The 21,718-nt window shown below is 37.0% G+C and overlaps 1 protein-coding gene across 7 annotated transcripts in view; it reads right to left on the reverse strand.

Moving 5' to 3' along the window:
• Nucleotides 1–530: 530 nt before the first annotated feature.
• Nucleotides 531–21,718, reverse strand: part of DIP2 (disco-interacting protein 2) — a 520,124-nt gene continuing 498,936 nt past the window's right edge. For all 7 annotated transcript variants that reach the window (XM_071670477.1, XM_071670476.1, XM_071670474.1 and 4 more), the window contains 5 exons: nucleotides 17,477–17,586; nucleotides 11,905–12,294; nucleotides 10,424–10,624; nucleotides 7,357–7,488; nucleotides 531–3,702 (listed from right to left, as the gene is read on the reverse strand). In XM_071670477.1, the coding sequence (XP_071526578.1) occupies nucleotides 2,659–3,702; nucleotides 7,357–7,488; nucleotides 10,424–10,624; nucleotides 11,905–12,294; nucleotides 17,477–17,586 (1,877 nt within the window). In that variant the 3' untranslated portion in view covers nucleotides 531–2,658. The remainder of the gene's footprint in view (nucleotides 3,703–7,356; nucleotides 7,489–10,423; nucleotides 10,625–11,904; nucleotides 12,295–17,476; nucleotides 17,587–21,718) is intronic.

Genomic DNA, 21,718 nt, shown 5'->3' on the forward strand with positions numbered 1-21,718 from the left:
GCATGTGTGTACATTGTGTATGGGGGTGGGTTTTTCCATTTCTTTCGTCTGTTTCCTTGTGCTACCTCGCAAACGCGGGAGACAGTGACAAAGCAAAATAAAATAATAAATAAAATGAAATTCTGCCACGAAGTGTAAATTGCTAAAGTAGTCTCTGTAACGCAGACCTTCTGGAGGTCCATCTCCTGGGTATAAGTGATTTAAGTGTGCTGCAGCATCCAAATTATATCCAAGTAGAATGTCGAGGTCACTTTCATCTGGAAGGTGTAAATTTCTCTAGGTTTCTTTGTTCAGAAAATAAATAACAAGAGCAGGTTTTACCATCATATTTCACTGTAATGTTGCCATGGTTAAGGATTATTGTTTTTTACCCATTAAAACTTTTGCTTTTATTAGGGCACTTGGGGGGGGGGTTTCACAAAGGCCCAATGATCTACAACCAGCACAAGATATAAAATTAAATTTATTCAATATGGGTGCAAAATTATAAAATGATGTATGAGTTTACTGTTGTAACATGAAACACAATATCCTTTTCTTGACATTTATTGCTTGTACTGTATGTTAGAGACAGTATACAAAAACAGAGGATACTTGCAGCTGCTCTGGAAACCCTAAAAATTTCAGTGACAATAGATAACAGTATGCAAAAGTTTTTTAAGTATAGTGTAGAAGTCCATTTTGTCACTTTCTGGAAAATCAAAATAAAGGACTCTTCATCCAATCGGACATACACCTTAATCGTTTTTGGTTTTGATTAAATTATTTATTTTCACTGCACCTATACAATCATATATCAGGAAATCATGACACGGGCAATGCTACAAACAATAGTGCTCGTCTAGACTGTACAGACAACAAATTCAAAATTTAAAATCAATGTGACTGACTTTGGGATAACAGCTACGTAGGTGATTCCATACCATTCATTATCATACGTGGAAAAGTATAGAGATCATTTTATATAAAAATTCCAAATATAAGATAAATACTTGCACCTACTTTACACTTTAACTGGACAAAAATGTGACAGTTTAAAAACACGACAATTCATGACTATGTAAGGGGATTTTTACATGCAAAGAATTTTATTAATTAATACCCATCTATAAAGCATGGCAGAATAAAACACTCGTCAACCAAATTTAACAAGACATACACAGACTTACAAAATTTCACCTTTCAATGTACAAAGGCCTGAAATGAACACTGACAACAATAATGATACCCCCAAAATATGGCCAATACTTTGACCATAAATATTGTCATACAGCACACAAAAATCAACTTGAGCCATATTTGACTATAAAACACTCTCATACCTACAAAATAAAAAAATGAAATAAAAAAAATCTCCCACCATTCCACACTAAGGTAAACTCTATATAAAATCTGTATGATACTGTAACATTGTCTCAAGGTGCGCTGTGTATCTCAGCAAGTCTATACTAAAACTATTTATTCTCCTCACCCAAGTCCCCATTTTGCCAGTAAGATACAGTATACTAGTTTCTTTGTATAAAAAATTCAAAATCTGACTTCAAAAACATTCAAAATGCCTAACAAGATCTCTGGACATGGCATCTTCAGTTACAGAGTAACTGCATCTTACAGCATAAACAGGATATACTGAAATTTTTTCTGGGTGTCGGATGCATTTGGCGATACTAAATGCTTTGTGATAACCAAAGCACCTGTTCGCTTAGCATTTGAGACTGTAACGAACATTTCTACAGCTATACAAATGTACAGAGCTTGGTGAGTGTGCGAGAGGGCTTTCAGCACGTATTTTTGTGTCTATGACTAAAACCTGTATATATATATATATATATATATATATATACAGTGTGTGTACATGTATGTGTAATATATATATATATATATATATATATATATTGTATATTTGCTGAAAAATCCACTCAAAACTAAATAATATGGGAATAGGTAATGTACCCTATGTACAATGGCCTATCTACTCAAGACCATATAATATGGGAACAGGTAATGTTATATATGTACAATGGCCTGAGTTTGAGCCAAGATATAACTATATACAATGTTTGGCTACTTCATGTGGCAAACATGACTTGAAATCCATTCATTCTTCTTGATACCAATTAAATCTAAGTAGCAATATGATTTCTATTAATTTTCTAAAAACTCACAAACACTGTCACAAGCTATCAATATATATCTACTGAAGTTCATGACTGAATTGGTTCACTTGGATTGTATCACACTACAAATGCAATCGTAAAAGGCTGCACATGGCACTTGTAAATAACAGAAAATAAATCTTGTTCTTAGTTTCCAAAATTTTCATTGTTCTTAGGACAAGAAAGGTTCATGTAAAAATTGATCTTTACATATTTTTCTTGCACAAATGGTTGTGTGGATTACTTCAAATGCCTATAAAATAAGGTTGATAATCCACAATGAAATCACTGTATTCTTTACCCTTTAGGATAAATTTCATGTAATAAACACATACATCCTTTGTGTGTAATCTGAGCACACTAGGTGTATTTTCATATACATAAAATCTTAGACTTCAGTTTCAGAGTTCAACTTTGACAATATTATTGTCAAAACAGATGAAACTGAAATTCTAAGAAATTGAAATGTCTTTTTCCAGCTTGGTTTACTACTGCACATTATTTACATATTGTAAGCAACATATATAGGGTCAAGCTGGTCTGCCAAAAAACCATCCCTAAGATGCATGCGTTGCTTCTCCCCACGCGAGTTAATCGGCACTACACCTGGGTCCACCACTACAACAACACCAACAATGACTTGGTGTTCTTCTAGGACGGATGAGGTGATGAGTGGCACGAGATCTAGAGCTTCATACTCTGCCCCGTCCAGCTCTACTACTACCACTAACAAGTTGGTCCAGGTGAACACTGCACATTCTGAGATCTTCTTATGGCATCGCATAACTGTTGTTTCTATGTCGATTGGATGGTAGCGCATTCCTCTTAAAATAACTGTCTCATCTAATGCACCAACAACAAACACTGCATCATGGAGTTCTCCATCTGCTTGAACCGATTCTGTGCGGCGAAGGAAGCCTAAGTAGCCTGTGCGAGCATATATCTCTCCTGTGTTACCTGTCACAAGCTGAGCATTGAAATGGTCATTTGCAGTGCCATCATCACCATAAACTGTAAAATAGCCACTTGCATTGTGATTACACTGAACCCAGATCTCGCCAAGATGAGAATCTGAGCACTGTCCTTTAGTCTCAGGATTAGCAATAACCACTTTTACTCCTGGAAGAAGTTTTCCTGACTCCATGATACATAAAGAATGTGGGGCACCCCTCTCCACAAGTGTTACCCGATCATGACGGAGGGACCTGAGATCAACATACACAGTAGTGGGGTCTGGTGAAGATGCTCCCTGAAGGCAGATAGCCACATTGACACGGCAACCAAAACTTGTTGATACTGCTCTGGGAGATAAACCAAGGCCACTAAATAATTTGGAGAAGGAATTTGTTAGCTGAACCCGTGGCCGTTCTTCTGCTACTACTACACACGTTCTAACACATGCTAAATTGACACCACGCTGCTTAAGTAGAGCAATGGAGGATCCTAAGCCCTTTGTGCACAGTTCCATGACTCCATATGAACAGAAGGTGTCACGCACTTTGTACTGAGACACAGCTGATAGCCATAAGGAGGGATTTAGCTCAACCTGAAAGAGAAAAAGTAAAAGTCAGAAACAGTGACATTAAAGTGCAAAGTCTTTTGTATATATTGTATTATAAAAACAGGAAGCCTTTTTCATCCTCTCTGAAGAAACTTAAAGTAAACAATGAGAATTACATAACAGCCTTCCCCTTGCTATCACCACAACCAGCCATTAAACCTGGTTACAGACAATAAGCTGGATTCATGTGTCGAATAAGTGGAAGGCACAGACCAGATCATCACGCAGGAAGAAAGTTGATATGCAAATGCTCCTCTCTAAGAAAAACTAACACCAGTTAAAAGGGGGAAAAAAAAAAGGCTGTCATGATAGCAGCTATATTAGGAACTTGCCTAAGATAATAAATAACTAAAGCATTTCTTTTTCTTTCAAACTATTCGCCATTTCCCGCGTTAGCAAGGTAGCGTTAAGAACAGAGGACTGGGCCTCTGAGGGAATATCCTCACCTGTCCCCCTTCTCTGTTCCTTTTGGAAAATCAAAAAAAAAAAACGAGGGGAGGATTTCCAGCCCCCCACTCCCTCCCCTTTTAGTCGCCTTCTACGACACACAGGGAATACGTGGGAAGTATTCTTTCTCCCCTATCCCCAGGGATAGGGGAGCATTTATATTTGGAAATTGCCTAGAGGTAGTAGATGAAGCATCCATAAAGGATTACTGTTACTAATTAATTCCTGGACAAGTTAACATAACACAGTTGCAACATATAGGTCAGGCCTGCAAAGTCACAAAAAAGCATCTCTACCCATGGATTTGATGGAATTTATACAAAGTTACTCCAGTTGCTTTATAATGGCTGGTACATCTGAAGTAATATAAGGCTGGTAGATGAACCAAGTCCACTGCATAACTTGAAAAAAGAATATGTTAACTGAATCCTTGACCATTCTGCAACTAAAATTGTTTGTTTACTGAAACATGACATTCAGAATGCTAATGGATGAGTTTCCATTTATCATATATTATGGGGATTTAAAAAAAAAAAATAAAATAAAAGGGCTTGGAAATATAATTAAAAAACCTACCACTTTTGCTGATGGAAACATTTGATCTGGTTGGCAAAAACAAAATTATTATCAGGACATTTGTATTTTGCTCTTGAGGATTCTATGATCAAAATGAAAAGAAAAATGATAATAATATAATAAAAGGTATGGGGTTGTAAGGAGAGTGGGTGTTGGAAATGAAATGTTTGATAATATGTGGTGGTTAGATCAAGTAAGTAATGAAAGGGTAAAAGATGTAAGGTAATAAAAAAAGAGTGTGGCTGATATAACAGAAGAGGGTGTGTTGAAATGTTTTGGACATATGGAGAGAATGAGTGAGGAAAGGCTGTCAAAAGGGATACATGTGTCAAGAGGTGGAGGGAACAATAAGTAGGAGACCAAATTGGAGATGGAAGGGTGGAGTAAAAAAGATTTTGAGTAATTAGGTCCTGAACAAGCTGGGGGGTGAAAGGGGTGCACAGCATAGAGTGAATTGGAACAATATGGTATACTTGGGTTAACATTCTGTCAATGGACTGAGCCAGGGAAAGTGAAATGTCCGTGGTAAACCATGGAAAGGTCTGTGAGGCCTGGATGTGGATAGGGGGCTGTGGTTTCAGTGCATTACACAGGACAACTAAAGAATGAGAGCGAGTAGATGTGGTCTTTCTTCGTCTGTTCTGTATATTCAAGCACTCAATAACAATTTCCACTCCATCCTTCCATCTCCAAAATCTGGTCTCCCCTTCTTGTCTTCTCCATTTCTAAAACTTCGACCCTATTTGTCTACTTCTCCTCAATCATTCTCTCCATGTCTAAACCATTTCAGTGCCTCAATCATTCTCTCCATATGTCTAATCCATTTCAGTGCATCCTCTTCAGCTCTCTCAACCATACTCTTCTATTATAATCACCCTAATTTTTCTTGATCAATCAAAACCTCCTCACACCACACATTGTCCTAAAACATTTCATATGCAACATTCTCCCTCCCCCATACATTTTCATTTAAATATTACCTAAATCTTGCATCCATACAATACATTGGGACTAACATACCTTTAAATATATTCATCCTTGCCTTCTGACACATTCTTTACACATTCCTGAATGTGCCAAAGACCTTTGCCCCCCTCAGCCACCCATGACTCACCTTAGCTCCCATGGTCCTATTTACTACCATGTCCACTCCCTGGGATCTAAAAATTTATTTCCTCCAAGTTTTCTCCATTCAAGCCAACATCCCAGCTAACTTGTCTCTTTGCATTACAAAACCTGATGACCTAATATTTTTTTCATATATGTCACCATTTTCCCCACATATGCAAGGTAGCGTCAAGAACAAATGACACTTGGCTCCTTGCTCTGTTCCTTCTTTTGGAAATTAGAAGGGGAAGGGAATATTTCCAGCCTTCTGCCCTCTTAGTAGCTTTCTCAACAAGCAGGGAATACAGGGGTATTGTTCTTTCTCCCCTATTTATTTATCCTTTCACACATCCTTCCAAATTCTGAAACCAGTTACTGCAGTTTATCACAAATCTGCCATCAGAACAGTGTCAACAAACAATAATCGACTCCCCTTCCACGACTGCACCCCCATACATAACATTTATAGTAATAATTTTAATAATATTTTTCATACCTGTTTGCCATTTTTCCCCTCAGTGTGGTAGCATCACAAACAGATGACTGAGCCTTTGAGGTAAAATCCTCAATCAGCTCTTTCCTTAATTATTCCTTTTGAAAGGTAATAATCCAGATGTGGAAGTTATCCACAGTCCTAATCCCAACTCTTTCCCTTCTATGTATTAATCATAATGACAGTAATAACAATTCTATGTAATTCTATGCACACACACATACATAGCTCTTCCTAATAATATCTATCACATCCATCCTCTTAAAAGATCATTTTTCATATATTGTGTTGGATGTATATATTTGCATATTATCTCATATTCTTTCACCATTCATTTTTATGTGGGAACCTTTATCTACCCATCTATTCTAATACTTGCCCCATCCATTCAAGTCACCCATCACAATGAGCTTCTCCCATGGATCTATTTCCTCAACTGTTCCCACTAGAAAGTCCTTTAATCTGTTTTCTATCACTACATGGTGCATATGTAACTATATAATACAGTAATTTTAGGTGTTAATTCACTTGAATTTTGTAATTTATATCCCAAAATTTTCATATAAGCATTGGAGAACTTTTCAAACCAGACATTTTTCATAAATACATCCACATCATTACACAGCCACCTATGCAATCTACCATGCCTGATTCCAAAACACTTCTGAAAATATTTACCAATTCAATCTCCTATAAGAATCAGCATTCTGCCTATTTATAAGGGCATATATATCATGTATAATACATATATATCCACATTATATGAATTAATTTTGCACATCAGAATTGGTCTAAACTTTATCAGAGAATTCAAGAAAATATGATTACAGTTGGCTAACATCCTAAGCTTGCAGCATCACTCACTTTTCTACCATGTAACACCTTAATGTGCTATTATGCTTTGTTGCCTTAAGGTAAATGATACTGACTAAAGGTACCATTACATATGATTTGTTAAATACATACAAATAAAAAGGAATTAAGTTTCACCAAATTAACAGTTACAGTGTCCTTACCTCACCAGGAGGAATGAGGATGGATTGATGTCCTGAATATATGGAAGATAGGACCCATAGTGCCAAACCCAGACCACAGTATGGGTCCAAGCAAAGTGCCACAACACGAGATGGATATAGTTCACAGGCAACCTGAGAAAAAATCAATATATAAGTATTTTAACATATACAGATTTGAAAACAGTTTTACTGTAAGGGATTGGTTTTGTCTGGTTTTAAATGAGATCAAGCAATTTCTATTATATCACATTTACAACTTTTTTATTCCATTTAATTGCCTCTTTGGTTTCAATAATTTAGCATCAAGAATTAGTAAATACTGACCTAGCTGCCATGTATAATATACAAAAGCAAAGACTGCCATCCACAGTAAAACCAAACAGACTACTCCATGGTTATCTTCCGCAATTCACATACCCACATACCCTGATTCTGCACATTAACAACACATATACCAAAATGCTCCTGTTCTTCCAATCCAGCACGTGTCTCTCACCCTCATAAATGAACATAATAAAAGGACTTAAAACAGAAATAAATGAGAGTCAACAAAAAGTTAGAAAAAACAAGTAATATTGTATCATGAAAAACAAGAAACCTGGAACAAGTACAGAAACATTTTGAAGAAAACTACATAAAAGACTGATGTCACTCCCTAGAATGAACCTAGGATTGGTGACTGGAATGTGTATGGTAGCAGAAACACAATTCTTCAATCAAGCATGATGTGCGACAAGTGTCATTAATGTACTAGCTTTGTCGCTATTAACAAAATCTTGCCACAAGTACTTCCACATTCCAGCACTTCTGACAAAATGAGCCTCTCCTGCCAGTCTCTTCATATTTCTTCATTTGTCTTAACCATTTCAAAAAGAACTGGTCAGCCCACCTAATCAAACTGCTCAACACTACAGCTTTCTCACATTGTTGTTTGTCTTGCAAAATGTACCAAAACCAGAATCTACTAGGGGGTCAAGGAGAATGGTTAGGTAAAGAGAGAAGAGGAGGTGAAAGCTTTGCGGAGTATGAAATCCAGCAAGGGGGCGGCGGGTTTGGATGGTGTTGCAACGGAATTTATTAAAGAAGGAGGTGGCTATGTTGTTCATTGGTTTGGTAAGGATATTCAATGTGTGTATAGATCATGGTGAAGTGCCTGAGGATTGGCAGAATGTATGCCTAGTGCCATTGTACATGGGTGGGGGGATAAATGTGTGTTCAAACTGCAGAGGCATAAGTTTGTTGAGTGTTCCTGGGAGGTTGTGTTGGGAGGGTATTGATTGAGAGGGTAAAAGCATGTACAGAGCATCAGAAAGGGGAGGAGCAGTGTGGTTTCAGGAGTGGTATAGGACTGGGTGTTTGCTTTGAAGAATGTGTGTGAGAAATACTTTAGAGGAACAGATGGATTTGTATGTGGCACTTGTGGATCTGGAGATGGCATATGATAGGGTTGATAGAGATGCTTTGTGGAAGGTTTTAAGAGTATATGATGTGGGAGGTAAGCTGCTAGAAGCAGTGAAAGGGTTTTATCAAGGACGTAAGGCATGTGTACGAGTAGGAAGAAAGGAGAGAGACTGGTTCCCAGTGAATGTTGGTTTGTGACATGGGTGTGTGATGTTCCCATGGTTGTTTAATTTGTTTATGGATGAGGTAGTTAGGAAGGTAAATGCAAGAGTTTTGGAAAGGGGGCAAGTATGCGGTACGTTGTGGATGAAAGGGCCAGTTGTTTTTCCCTGATGATACAGCTCTGGTGGCTGATTCAGGTGAGAAACTGCAGAGTTTGGTGACTAAGCTTGGAAAAGTGTGTGAAAGGAGAAAGTTGAGAGTAAATGTGAATAAGAGCAAGGTTACTAGGTTCAGTAGAGTTGAGAGATAAGTTAACTGGGATGCAAGTTTGAATGGAGAAAGGTTGGAGGAAGTGAAGTGTTTTAGATATCTGGGAGTGGACTTGGCAGTGGATGGATCCATGAAAGCAGAAGTGAGTCAAAGGGTGGGGGAGAGGGCAAAGGTTCTTAGAGCAATGAAGAATGTGTGGGGGAGAACATTATCTCGGAGAGCAAATATGGGTATGTTTAAAGGAATAGTAGTTCCAACAATATTATATGGCTGCGAGGCATGGGCTATAGGATGGGTTGTAAGGAGGAAGGTGGATGTGTTGCAAATGAAATGTCTGAAGACAATATGTGGTGTGAGGTGATTTGATAGGGTAAGTAATGAATGGACAAGAGAGATGTGTGGAAATAAAGTGTGGTTGATGCTCTGTACATGCCTTCACCCGCTCAATCAATACCCTCCCATACAATTTCCCAGGAACACTCACCTTTATCCCCTTTGCCTTTGTTCAATGGCACTATTATGCATGGATTCCACCAATCCTCAGGCACTTCACCATGATCCATATATACAGTGAATATTCATACAAACCAATCCACAACACAGTCACCCCCTTTCTTAATAAATTCTACTGCATTACCATCCAAACCCACTGGGAGAAAAAATACATCCCATATATTCCCTGTGTTGCAGAAAGGTTAAAGAAATTAATTTATGAATGCAAGCTGTATAAAGCAATTCTGATATTGAACTGGTTAGTAAAAACTTTTACTTGAAACAGGATTTCTTAAAGATGTAGCCGAGGGATATAATATCTCATTCTCATCTCATCAACAAACTTAAACAGGGTAAGTTTCACTAAATACAATAATACAATCTGGTTCATTCCATGACATAAAATATAGTACTTTCATTAATGTCTAACCTTGTAGTATCCAAACTGGTTAAATAAAGGCTTAAATGAAAATGAATCGACCATCAAATTCTTGGTGTGTTACTGCTTGCTACTTACAAGTAAAGTTTGAGTCTTTCACAAGGAAAAGCAACTGCATTCTGGTAAGCACACCAAGATATGGTAGATACGCCCCAACTGCACCCCTTCTCAGTTGGTAATAAATAAAATAATTCTTCAAATAAACTGCACAGAAACATTTCATCAAAAAAGCTTTAAATCTTCCATATTTCCTGCATTAGGTGCAAACTGTGGGTACCAACTACTAGTAATAAATATACTAACCTTCATACTTAAACACAAAGAAGTTGCTGCACCATGTGACATTTTTATGCCTGCTAACATTCCTGTGGTTGAAACACTGAAGTCCAAATAAGCTATCATTTCAGGTGTTGGAGCCTTATAAATGGAAGGTAAGCGCTTTTTCGGTAGGTCATCTGTGTCAAGAATAGGTGGCCACTTCTTACCACTATCAAACTTTTCTTCCTGAGAATTTAAAAAATATGAAATTCTTAATATATGAACTAACATTTACTTTAAAAGAATTACAAAGATAAAAGCTTTATGACCAAGGACAGGCTCATTCTTTTATTGCGACAAGATATGAACACACTACTGCCTCTGATGTATCCAACAGGCAGCAGTGGACGTCATTTACCCAATAATAGGAATTCAACTTTTAAAAAGAATTTACTATCAATATTGCAATCCTGCAAACATTATCAACAAGACCATGGATAATGGGACTTCCATGCACAGTTCCAATGACAGTGTTCTGAAATTAATCTAAATCAGCAAATATCAAAGATTTATATCAAATGTGACTTTTCTCACCTATAGATAGGGTACAAGGGTAAAGTACCAATTCAATATAATCAATTCTTAGTCATCTTCTGATCATTTATATGCCAACTCCTATCCTGATACTGACAAAACATTAACATTAGACAGGAATATTAGGGTGAAACATTAGATAAAAGAAGTTGGTAGGAACATTAGGTATGAGCCTCTAAAAACACCTTGCTGAAGTTGCCCTCTACTGGTGGCCTGTTAAGGGTGAGGCACTAAAGGTTATGATACCTGCACTGGAGTTCAACAATTATGGACACTAATGCAGTGGCCACCCTCTTGAGGGGGTTTCCAAAAGGAAACAGTGTAGCTTAGTTTCAGTGAATTAAACATAACAAAGTGGATTTGAGCAAGAGGCTATTGTATGTTTGTTCTTGGAGATACATCACTACAGCGGGAAAGGCAGTTAGGTATGAAAAATGTATTTCTTTTCTTTCTTCCTGCATATTCACTATTTCATGTGTGAGTGAGGGAGCAAAAAAAACAAAACAAAACAGATAACTGAGCTTACTTATGTTTAGCTCCTTACAATATTCCTTCTTTTATAAGTAATATGGATTTAGATTCAGCGGAATTTAGTGAGACCACTCAAAGCTACCACCATAAGAAGTTTAATATTAATCTACTTAAAAACTATTGAACTATTTGTGAAATGATGTAACTGTGGCGTTTGAATATTATTCCAAATTACCCACCTACAGTACATCAAAAAATTCAAAATCAGAAGCAGATTATTAATTAGGAATCTTTCCTGAAATGAAAAACAACAGATGAGTGAATACTTCAAGATATGGCATATTAAACTTTGAAGTATTACAAGAATTATGGAAGATCAGATGATGGAAGGGTTGTAATGTATACACTGAAACATGAACATGTGAAGCAACTAAATAATAAGTGAAGCAAGTATTGCTTACCTTACTCTTTAGTAATTTAATGACTGTCATTGTAGATAAAATTATTGAGGATTTTGATACTTCCACCACAGTTCTGACTGTGTTAACTGTTGACTGTAGATTCTGAGGGTGTGGAGGGCGGATAGTAACTGGTACAGCACCCACATATAAACAACCATAAAAGGAAGCTATTAGATCCACTCCAGGTGGGTAAATAAGTGCTACATGATCACCAGTGTTTATATGACCCTTCTCCAGAAGTAGGCAACCCACTCGTTCTGCTTTTTTGTGAAGCTGTGCACAGGTAAGTGATGTGGCCACCTGGCCCTTTGAATTAAGGAGTGTCAAAATTTCATGATTTTCTGTGGTTGAGGCCCGCCACTTGAGAATGTCAGCAATGAACTGAGGATGCTGTGAAAACATAAAAAAGTGCTTAGTATATCACATTTTAAATCTACATTCTGCATGTAAATTAATTTTATACAATTCAACATTTAAATAATGTAATTAATGGAGTAAGGACCACCTTAACTGTTTACAAAATAATATACAAATATACATCTGAAAGACCAAGGTAGCAATCAGTTGGTTTGTTTGCCAAAACTATCATTTCTTTACAACATAAGCGGTTGTTAGGTTTAGAGAACCTTGTGCACAGTTACAAAGAACATCTGCCTCTTTCTTTAAACCTTCTATACGGGCATAGAATTTAATGAATTTTAACACAATGTTCCTTGTCTACAGCTACGTTACCCATCATAGTTAATTAATAACAAAATGCCAAGCTGTTTTCCAATCAATTAAGATATTATCTGTTTCTAATAAAGCAGGATTGTTAATTATCCCTTAACATTCTGGTATACATCAAATTTTAGAGACAAAATTCTGTTAACAAAAATGTGGATAAAATCTGCAACTACTGTGCTAGCAATACCACAATAGTAATATAGTTTTTTACTTGAAATCAACTGCTGGAAATTATCCCTTGGGATGGGGTGAAACAATATCACCTATGCATCACTTCAGAAAGTGTGCCTCCACACTAATATTGATCCTTGCTAGCCTATTTTGTCCTAAGTGTGCCTCCAAACTAATATTGATCCTTGCTTGCCTATTTTGTCCCTATCTAAAAACCAAAACTTTCCCTTCATGGAGACATGACTTCCTACAGCCCATCCCTAAGAAACCATTTAAACCCTTCTTACCTATCATCTTTCCAACTCTCCTCAGTTCTCACTTTCTTAAAACCAAGAATCTAATTCCCTTTTTTTCAAATCATCAACAATGCTATTGCAATGAAAGGTCCTCGAGTGATCTTCTCACCTTATGGGATTTTGGTAAAACTTTTGATCTGGCCCTTGACATCTATCTCCATAGCATTTGACAGTGTGTGGCATATGTCCATGCTTTCTAAACTCTGTCTTTTCCGCTTCACTCTGTTCTATAATATATGGCCTCATTCTTAGTCAATCTACTGTGGTAACTGTTGATGGAGCTACTTCTCCCTATATCTTGTCAACACTTGATGTCCCTCCAGATTCTGTCATACTGCCAACCCTTTCTCTTCTCTACATAAATGGGCTTTCTTCAGACTATCCCTATTCACCCTCATGCTAATGATTCCATTATACAATATGTAACTCTTCAATTCTCCTCATGAATTGAATACTCATTCTCCCACTGAACATATTTCCTATCTCATATCAGATCTATAATGTATCTTGGAATGGGAAAGCAGAAAGTTTAATAAGTGCAAATATGCAATTTCTACCAACAGTATCTTTCTAAATCTCTAATTTCCCACTGTAAAATTTCAAAGCATTAAAATATAATTCTTCAATAACATAGATGTATAAGGTAGAATTATATCCTCTACTTTATCCAGGTTCCAACAATGTTGTATGGTTGCGAGGCGTGGGCTATGGATAGAGTTGTGCGCAGGAGGGTGGATGTGCTGGAAATGAGATGTTTGAGGACAATATGTGGTGTGAGGTGGTTTGATCGAGTAAGTAATGTAAGGGTAAGAGAGATGTGTGGAAATAAAAAGAGTGTGGTTGAGAGAGCAGAAGAGGGTGTTTTGAAATGGTTTGGTCACATGGAGAGAATGAGTGAGGAAATATTGACCAAGAGGATAAATGTGTCAGAGGTGGAGGGAACGAGGAGAAGTGGGAGACCAAATTGGAGATGGAAAGATGGAGTGAAAAAGATTTTGAGTGATCGGGGCCAGAACATGCAGGAGGGTGAAAGGCGTGCAAGGAATAGAGTGAATTGGAACGATGTGGTATACCAGGGTCGACGTGCTGTCAATGGATTGAACCAGGGCATGTGAAGCGTCTGGGGTAAACCATGGAAAGTTGTGTGGGGCCTGGATGTGGAAAGGGAGCTGTGGTTCCGGTGCATTATTACATGACAGCTAGAGACTGAGTGTGAATGAATGGGGCCTTTGGTGTCTTTTCCTAGCGCTACCTCGCACACATGAGGGGGGAGGGGATTGTTATTCCATGTGTGGCGAGGTGGCGATGGGAACAAATAAAGGCAGACAGTATGAATTACGTACATGTGTATATATGTATATGTCTGTGTGTGTATATATATGTGTACACTGAGATGTACAGGTATGTATATTTGCGTGTGTGGACGTGTATGTATATACATGTGTATGTGGGCGGGTTGGGCCATTCTTTCGTCTGTTTCCTTGTGCTACCTCACTAACGCGGGAGACAGCGACAAAGCAAAATACATAAATAATAAATAAATATTTATCCTGGAAATCCCACATCATGAACACCACATATAAAATTTGCTTTTTCACCTATAATTCTACTCTAAATACATTAATTAACATCCTAACTCAAATACTTTTTTTCATGAACATACTTCCTTTTTCATATGCAGACCTGTGGAGCATCTTAGAATGAGGAAGCAGTAAATTTATCAAATTTAAATTCTCATTCTTGTCCTCTCTCTAAATTTCACATCTTTCCTACCATTAAATTTCTTTCCTGTATGGAATAATGTCTACACATTTTATGCATTTTATGCCTCTCTTAACTATATATCTCAGGTGGCATTTCTTTCACCTTTATCTCTGCCAGAATGGAATCACAAGTCTTCCCCTTAATGACTTGTTACTGCCTCTCTTCTGCCATATCTCTGCCACGATGTTGATGCCCTCTTTTGTTCTGCAAGTATTATTGCAGCCAATGCTTTCGTAAGCCGTATGTTTGTGTTTCAGACATTACAGCTTCCAAATGTTTTTGTGTAAAGACCAGCCATATTAGGATCAACTAATGACACCTTTCCTCAAGCACATATGCCATGGCATTCTCTTCTTCCTATCATTTTTCCCTCTTCTAAGCTTTCAACCCTGAACCTATAGAGCTGGGTAACTTGCAGAAGGCTGCTCATGACTTGGACAATAAAAACAAACTCAAATTCCTAAATTTAAAAGAAAACAGACCGATAACCAATCACAAACAAGATTTCCTTAATAGATATCATTTTAAACAAATGTGACTGAATTCTTTAGTCTTAGGGCTCCAAAATACCTCAGACACCATTAGCTTGGACTTTCATAAAGCCTTTGATAATGAACCACCAAAAAATAGATAACAGAATTACAGAACATGGAGTAGGATTGGCTCTCTCAATGAAAACAGAGAGGTATTAAATGGGGAAGCATCCAATTGGCTCTGCATGTCTTTTGGAGTCCAAGGACTTCAATTTTTCATCATTTACCTCAATGACTTAGAGACAGGAGTCACCACCAGAATCTCAAAATTTGCCAATGGCATGAAATGAAAAGCAGCCAACTAAGAAGACTACTTGAATATTTAGAGGGCTCTAGATAAATTGGGAGAGTGGGCAGAGACAGCACATGAATTCCCACATAGGCAAATGCAAGGTTATGCATTGAGGTTCCAAAATGTCTCCCGCGCTAGCGAGGTAGCGCAAGGAAACAGATGAAAGAATGACCCAACCCACACACATACACACACACACATATACATGCCTATACATTTCAATGTATACATATATATACACGCACAGAGACACATACATATATACACATGTACATAATTCATACTTGCTGCCTTTATTCATTCCCATCGCCACCCTGCCACACATGTATAGTGCAGAATTAGGGAAATTTTGATAGTAGCAGTGACATCAAAAGAATTTTGTAATGCCTCCCTCTTTCATGCCTGTAGGGCAGCTGTGCATAATTATATATGCCCTGTGAAGGCATACAAACTTTTCACTGCTTCTAGCAACTTACCTCCCACACCATATACTCTTAATAACTTCCACAAGGCATCTCTATCAACTCTATCATATGCCTTCTCCGGATCCATAAATGCTACATACAAATCCATCTGTTTTTCTAAGTATTTCTCACATATTCTTTAAGTCAAACACCTGATCCACATATCCTCTACTACTTCTGAAACCACACTGCTCTTCCCCAATCTGATGCTCTGTACATGCCTTTACCCTCTCAATCAATACCCTCCCATATAATTTCCCAGGAATACTCAACAAACTTATACCTCTGTAATTTGAACACTCACCTTTATCCCCTTTGCCTTTGTACAATGGCACTATGCATGCATTCTGCCAATCCGGCACTTCACCATGAACCATACATACACTGAATACCCTTACCAACCAGTCAACTATAAAGTTACCCACTTTTTTTAATAAATTCCACTGCAATACCATCCATTATACACCATCTATTACATTCATGTACATATATATTTTTTTTTCATACATATTCACCATTTCCCACTTTAGCAAGGTGAAATTAAGAACAGAGGACTAAGCCTTAGAAGGAATATCCTCACTTGGCCCCTTCTCTGTTCCCTCTTTTGGAAAATTAAAAATGGGAGGGGAGGATTTCCTGCCCCCACTCCCTCCCCTTTTAGTCACCTTCTATGAAACACAAGGAATACATACTTATCATAGTGATTATATGAGAATACGAACAAAATCATTCCATCAATCTATAAATATGGTAGAAAAAATCATGAAACAAGCCTGGTGGCAACAATGTTCATCATTATCTATAACTGTAATAACAAAACAAATTATCTGTGAACTTTACATGGCTAGAATTTCTTTCAAATTACACTCATCAAAACTATACCTCTGCAATTTGAACATTCACTATGTTCCTCTGGCCTTTACACAATGGCAATATATATGGAATCTGCCAGTCATCAGGCACCACATCAAACATCCTAAATAACCAATCAACATTAAAGTCAATATCTTTTATTATTAAGTTTACTGTACCATTTGATTGCATCACAACAAATACAAACATTAGCTAAAAGTAACTGGGAGCAATTGATCTGTAATAAAAAAATAGCTCAAAATAACAACAGTCTAGTAAAGTATAAAAAAATCTGATTCTCAACTCTAAATTCTATTCAATAAAATGAAAGTGAAATATCTGCTTACTTTCCAAAGACCTCATGGTTTGAAAACTGATTTTCTCTTTTAATAAAGCTGTAAAATTTTGAACTTATAAATGTTCAATGAAATAGGAGTGAAAATCATGTGCACTGTCTTTGACATACAAACTTACCCTTCTCATACCATCTTCATTGTCCATGGGCCCTAATTCCCGACCCTGTGCACTGGCCAATCTGTTGCCCTGCACTAAGTTTCCCACCATTACACTTGCTGGGCCAACATCTGCAAAAAAATAAAAGAAAAGAGATACAACTATGTATATCTTTTTTGTATCTTTCCTCTGCACTGCACTTAAGAAAATGCAGAAAAACCAAACTAAGTACAGTAAGACGATCTTTGCTACTTTATTTGACTAAATATTATAAATATTTCACCGATTTTGTATTACACTGTCAAGGTTTGAAAATCCATCGTCTTCAAAACCAAGCAATGTTTGGATTTTTTAATCTTAAAGATTTTAGAAACTTGCCCCCGAAGGCTATGGTAAAAAAACTGTATATCATAACCTTACCAGATTGTTTTGTATACCTAATGTAGGTTTAAAGTGTTATGTTTGTAATATACATTAATGAGTACTATACAAAACATACATTAAACATTTAATAACATCATTATGTAGTGCTGACCTCAAAGTTGAGTGGGTGAACTGGATCAGTAACATACATAACATATATTACTCACGTAAAAATCAAGTTTTTTCAAATAAAATTTTAAAGCAAAATGTGGGAAGTCTGCTTGTATATAGTAGGGCCAGGATATAGCACAAAGTAAGCACAAAAGCTTGTGCAGTATCTACTTGCACTATATCATGACATCCATTTTTATGTTAATAAGGGATTTGCGACTGTGGGATGGGGATTTTCCATGCTTGATTGCCGTTTCCTGCATTAGCGAGGTAGTGCCAAGAAACAAAGATACATTCACTCACACACACACACACACACACATATATATATATATATATATATATATATATATATATATATATATATATATATATATATAAACATATATAATCATACATACATATACATATATGTATACATACATATATACATGTGCGTATTCATACTTGCTCGCCTTCATCCATTCCTGGTGCCACCCCGGCCCACAGGAAACAGCATCGCCATTCCCTGCATCAGCAAGGTTGCACCATGAAACACTTGGTTGCTGTTTCCCACATTAGCGAGGTAGTGCCAGGAACAAAGCTTGCAGAGAAATGATGCCATGGGCAGAGTTACAAGTGCGTCATTGGCACCCTGTGGCCAACTGGGCTCCCATTGTATCAAGATGGCTTGTTACAAAAAAAAAGGAAGTAATTTAGGTTCTCACGTTATATAAACATCATTATTTCAAACTGTGCTGTATCCTGACACTACTGTACAAGTCATATTTTTGAGGGGATGAAATCCATGCATGATGGAGGGACACCTGTTACCTTAAAACATGAAACATATTTCCCGATTAGTTAGTACTGGTAAGCTATGCCATGCTTTTGCTAGGCTTAATCTCCTATTCCTATGATAACCTAACTAATACTAGATTCTGCAAGCTACATCATGCTTTTGTTAGACTAGGAAGTAGTACACTTAACTTATTAGTTTAGTCTTGCCTACTGTACATTATGTACCAATTTCTTAGGTACAGTGAGGGTATAACCACACTCCAAAGTTTCCTTCCATCCATTCACAATAACCAATGCCTAGACAATACATCAGTAAAAGAAATGTGTCTATCTATATCTCAAATTAGTCAGGGTGGTATGGGAAGTAAGCCATAGAGAATGGTTTGGAGAAGAGAAAAGGGTTGGTGAAAGCCTTGTGAACAATGAAATGCAGTACGGCAGCCAAAGTGGATTGCTGCAGTTGATTTTATTAAGAAAGGGGGTGACAATGTTCTTGACTGACTGGTAAATATTTTCAATGTATGTATGAATCATGGTGAAGTGCCTGATGATTGGCAGAATGTATGTATAGGGCAACTGTACAAAGGCACAGGGGATAAAGGTGAGACTTCAAACTACTGAGGTATAGGTTTGTTGAGTGTACCTATGTATGGAAGGGTATTGATTGAGAGGGTGAGGGCACGTACATAGCATCAGACTGAGGAGGAGCAATGCAGTGTGGGTTCAGAGGTGGTACAAGATCTGTGGATCAGGTGTTTCCTTTAAAAAATGTGTGAGAAAAATACTTATAAAAACAGATGGATTTGTATGTGACATTTATGGATCTGGAGAGGGCATATGATAGGGATGATAGAGATGCTTTGTGGAGGATCTTATGAATATAAAGTATGCTTCTAACCACTTTCCTTAAAGTGGCTAGAAGCAGTGAGAGATTTTATCATGGGTGTAAGGCTTGTGTACAAGTGGGGTAGCAAAAATGGGTATGTTTCAAGGAATAGTAGTCCTAACAATATTATATGGATGCTAGACATGGGGCTGTGTGTAGGAAGGAAGATGTGTTGAAATTCAAATGTTTGATCACAATATGTGGTGTGAGGTAGTTTGATTAAGTAATGAAAGGGTAAGAGCAATGTGTGGTAATAAGGAGAGTGGGGTTGAGAGAGCAGAAGAGGGTAAGTTGAAATCAACGAGACGAAAAATTGACAAAAAGAATATGTGTGTCAAGTGGAGGCACCAAGAACAGGGAGACCAAACTGAAGATGGAAGGATGGAATCAAAAGAATTTTGAGCAATCGGGGCCAGAACATGCAGAAAGGTGAAAGGCCTGCATGGGATAGAGTGATCTGAAATGATTGGTATACTGGGGTCAACGAGCTGTCAATGGACTGAACCAAGGCACATGACGCAGCTGGGGTAAACCATGAATAGTTCTGTGGGGCCTGGTTGTGGATAGGAAGTTGTGATTTTGGTGTAGTACACATGAAAGCTAGAGAATAGATGTGGCCTTTCTTCTCTTCCTGGCATTAACTTGCTAAGGTGGGAAGAAACGATCAAGAATGAAAAAAATAACTTTTTTACATCAAAAGGATACATATTTAAAATTTTGACTTTGGCAATTAGTGAAGTATTTACCTCTGAGTAAAAAGAAAAACAGTTTTGGTAGCTGCCCTAACCTTATGGAAATGTCAAGTTTGTTGGTGTCTGACAGGAAACTCCCATTCACATGCCAAATGCAAAAGTGTATTTACAAGGTTTTTCCTTTCCACATTTTTTTTACTTTATTATGCTAATACATTTGAGTTTTTCAATGTTTAAATTGGCACAAATCTGTTTTCCTGAACATTCATTTTTTTGTGAATATATATTACTGTTTCCTTGCGCTACCTCGCAAACGTGGGAGACAGTGACAAAGCAAAATAAAAATAAATAATATATTACTGCTGATACAGTCGAATGTTGCAGAGATTTTTCCAGGAGAGTTATTTCTGACCACATTTTCTCTTATTTACTTAACTTTTGTAAGTCCTTGTTATCTTTCTAGTATTTTTGTATTATACAGAATGAGTGACTCAATAGAGAAAAGTGTATACAACACATTTTCTTTTGTTTACTTTACTTTTGTAAGTCCTTGTTATCTTTCTAGTATTTTTGCATTATACAGAATGAGTGACTCTTTAGAGAAAAAGTGTATATGACAAAAAACAAAGGAAAAGGATATGATTATTTTGTTAATACTGTATACTATTCCCATCTCTTGGCAACTACAGGAAAACCTGTGATGGTAAGCTATTCATTCCTTTATTTACTTTCTCCAAAAGTCTTAGTTTGAATTCAAATTTCTCTGTTAAATACAAGTGTACATATTCCATTTTTTAAAGGATAAAACATATAAACATTGTATGCACCTGACAACAATAATTTTCCAACAAATACACTTTGTATATATTGTAGTACTTGTCTCTACAAACCCATACATAACACTATGTACACTATTGTAGTACTTGTCTCTACAAACCCATACATAACACTATGTACACTATCATCTGTGTCTTCATTTTCATTTCTAATGATGCTTCAGTGTGTGGTAAGCTTCAATGAAAAGGAACACACACAAAGATACATCAAACTGCCAACACTTGTATGATGTTTTTTGTTTCTTTTCTGATCCAATTGTTGTATGGCATCTCATCCTTCACGAAGTCATTGAACAAAGCGTCTCTCAGAATGAAGATTTTCAACTATCTGGTGCATAATCTTACTTTTGTCTGGCAGTGCCAAACTACTGCCGGTTATCAGTACATACAAGTAAAAAGCATTTCAAACAGTTGTCAAAAAATTACAAAACTTTGAGATACCATTTACATATTTCTTAAGCATTCTACCATACTGAGAAGCATATTCACTTTGTCAACTATTCTCATGTTCTAGAGAGAATCGAGCACAGCAATA

This window comes from Panulirus ornatus, chromosome 15 (genome assembly GCF_036320965.1).
Source record: "Panulirus ornatus isolate Po-2019 chromosome 15, ASM3632096v1, whole genome shotgun sequence".
Classification (NCBI taxonomy): domain Eukaryota; kingdom Metazoa; phylum Arthropoda; class Malacostraca; order Decapoda; family Palinuridae; genus Panulirus; species Panulirus ornatus.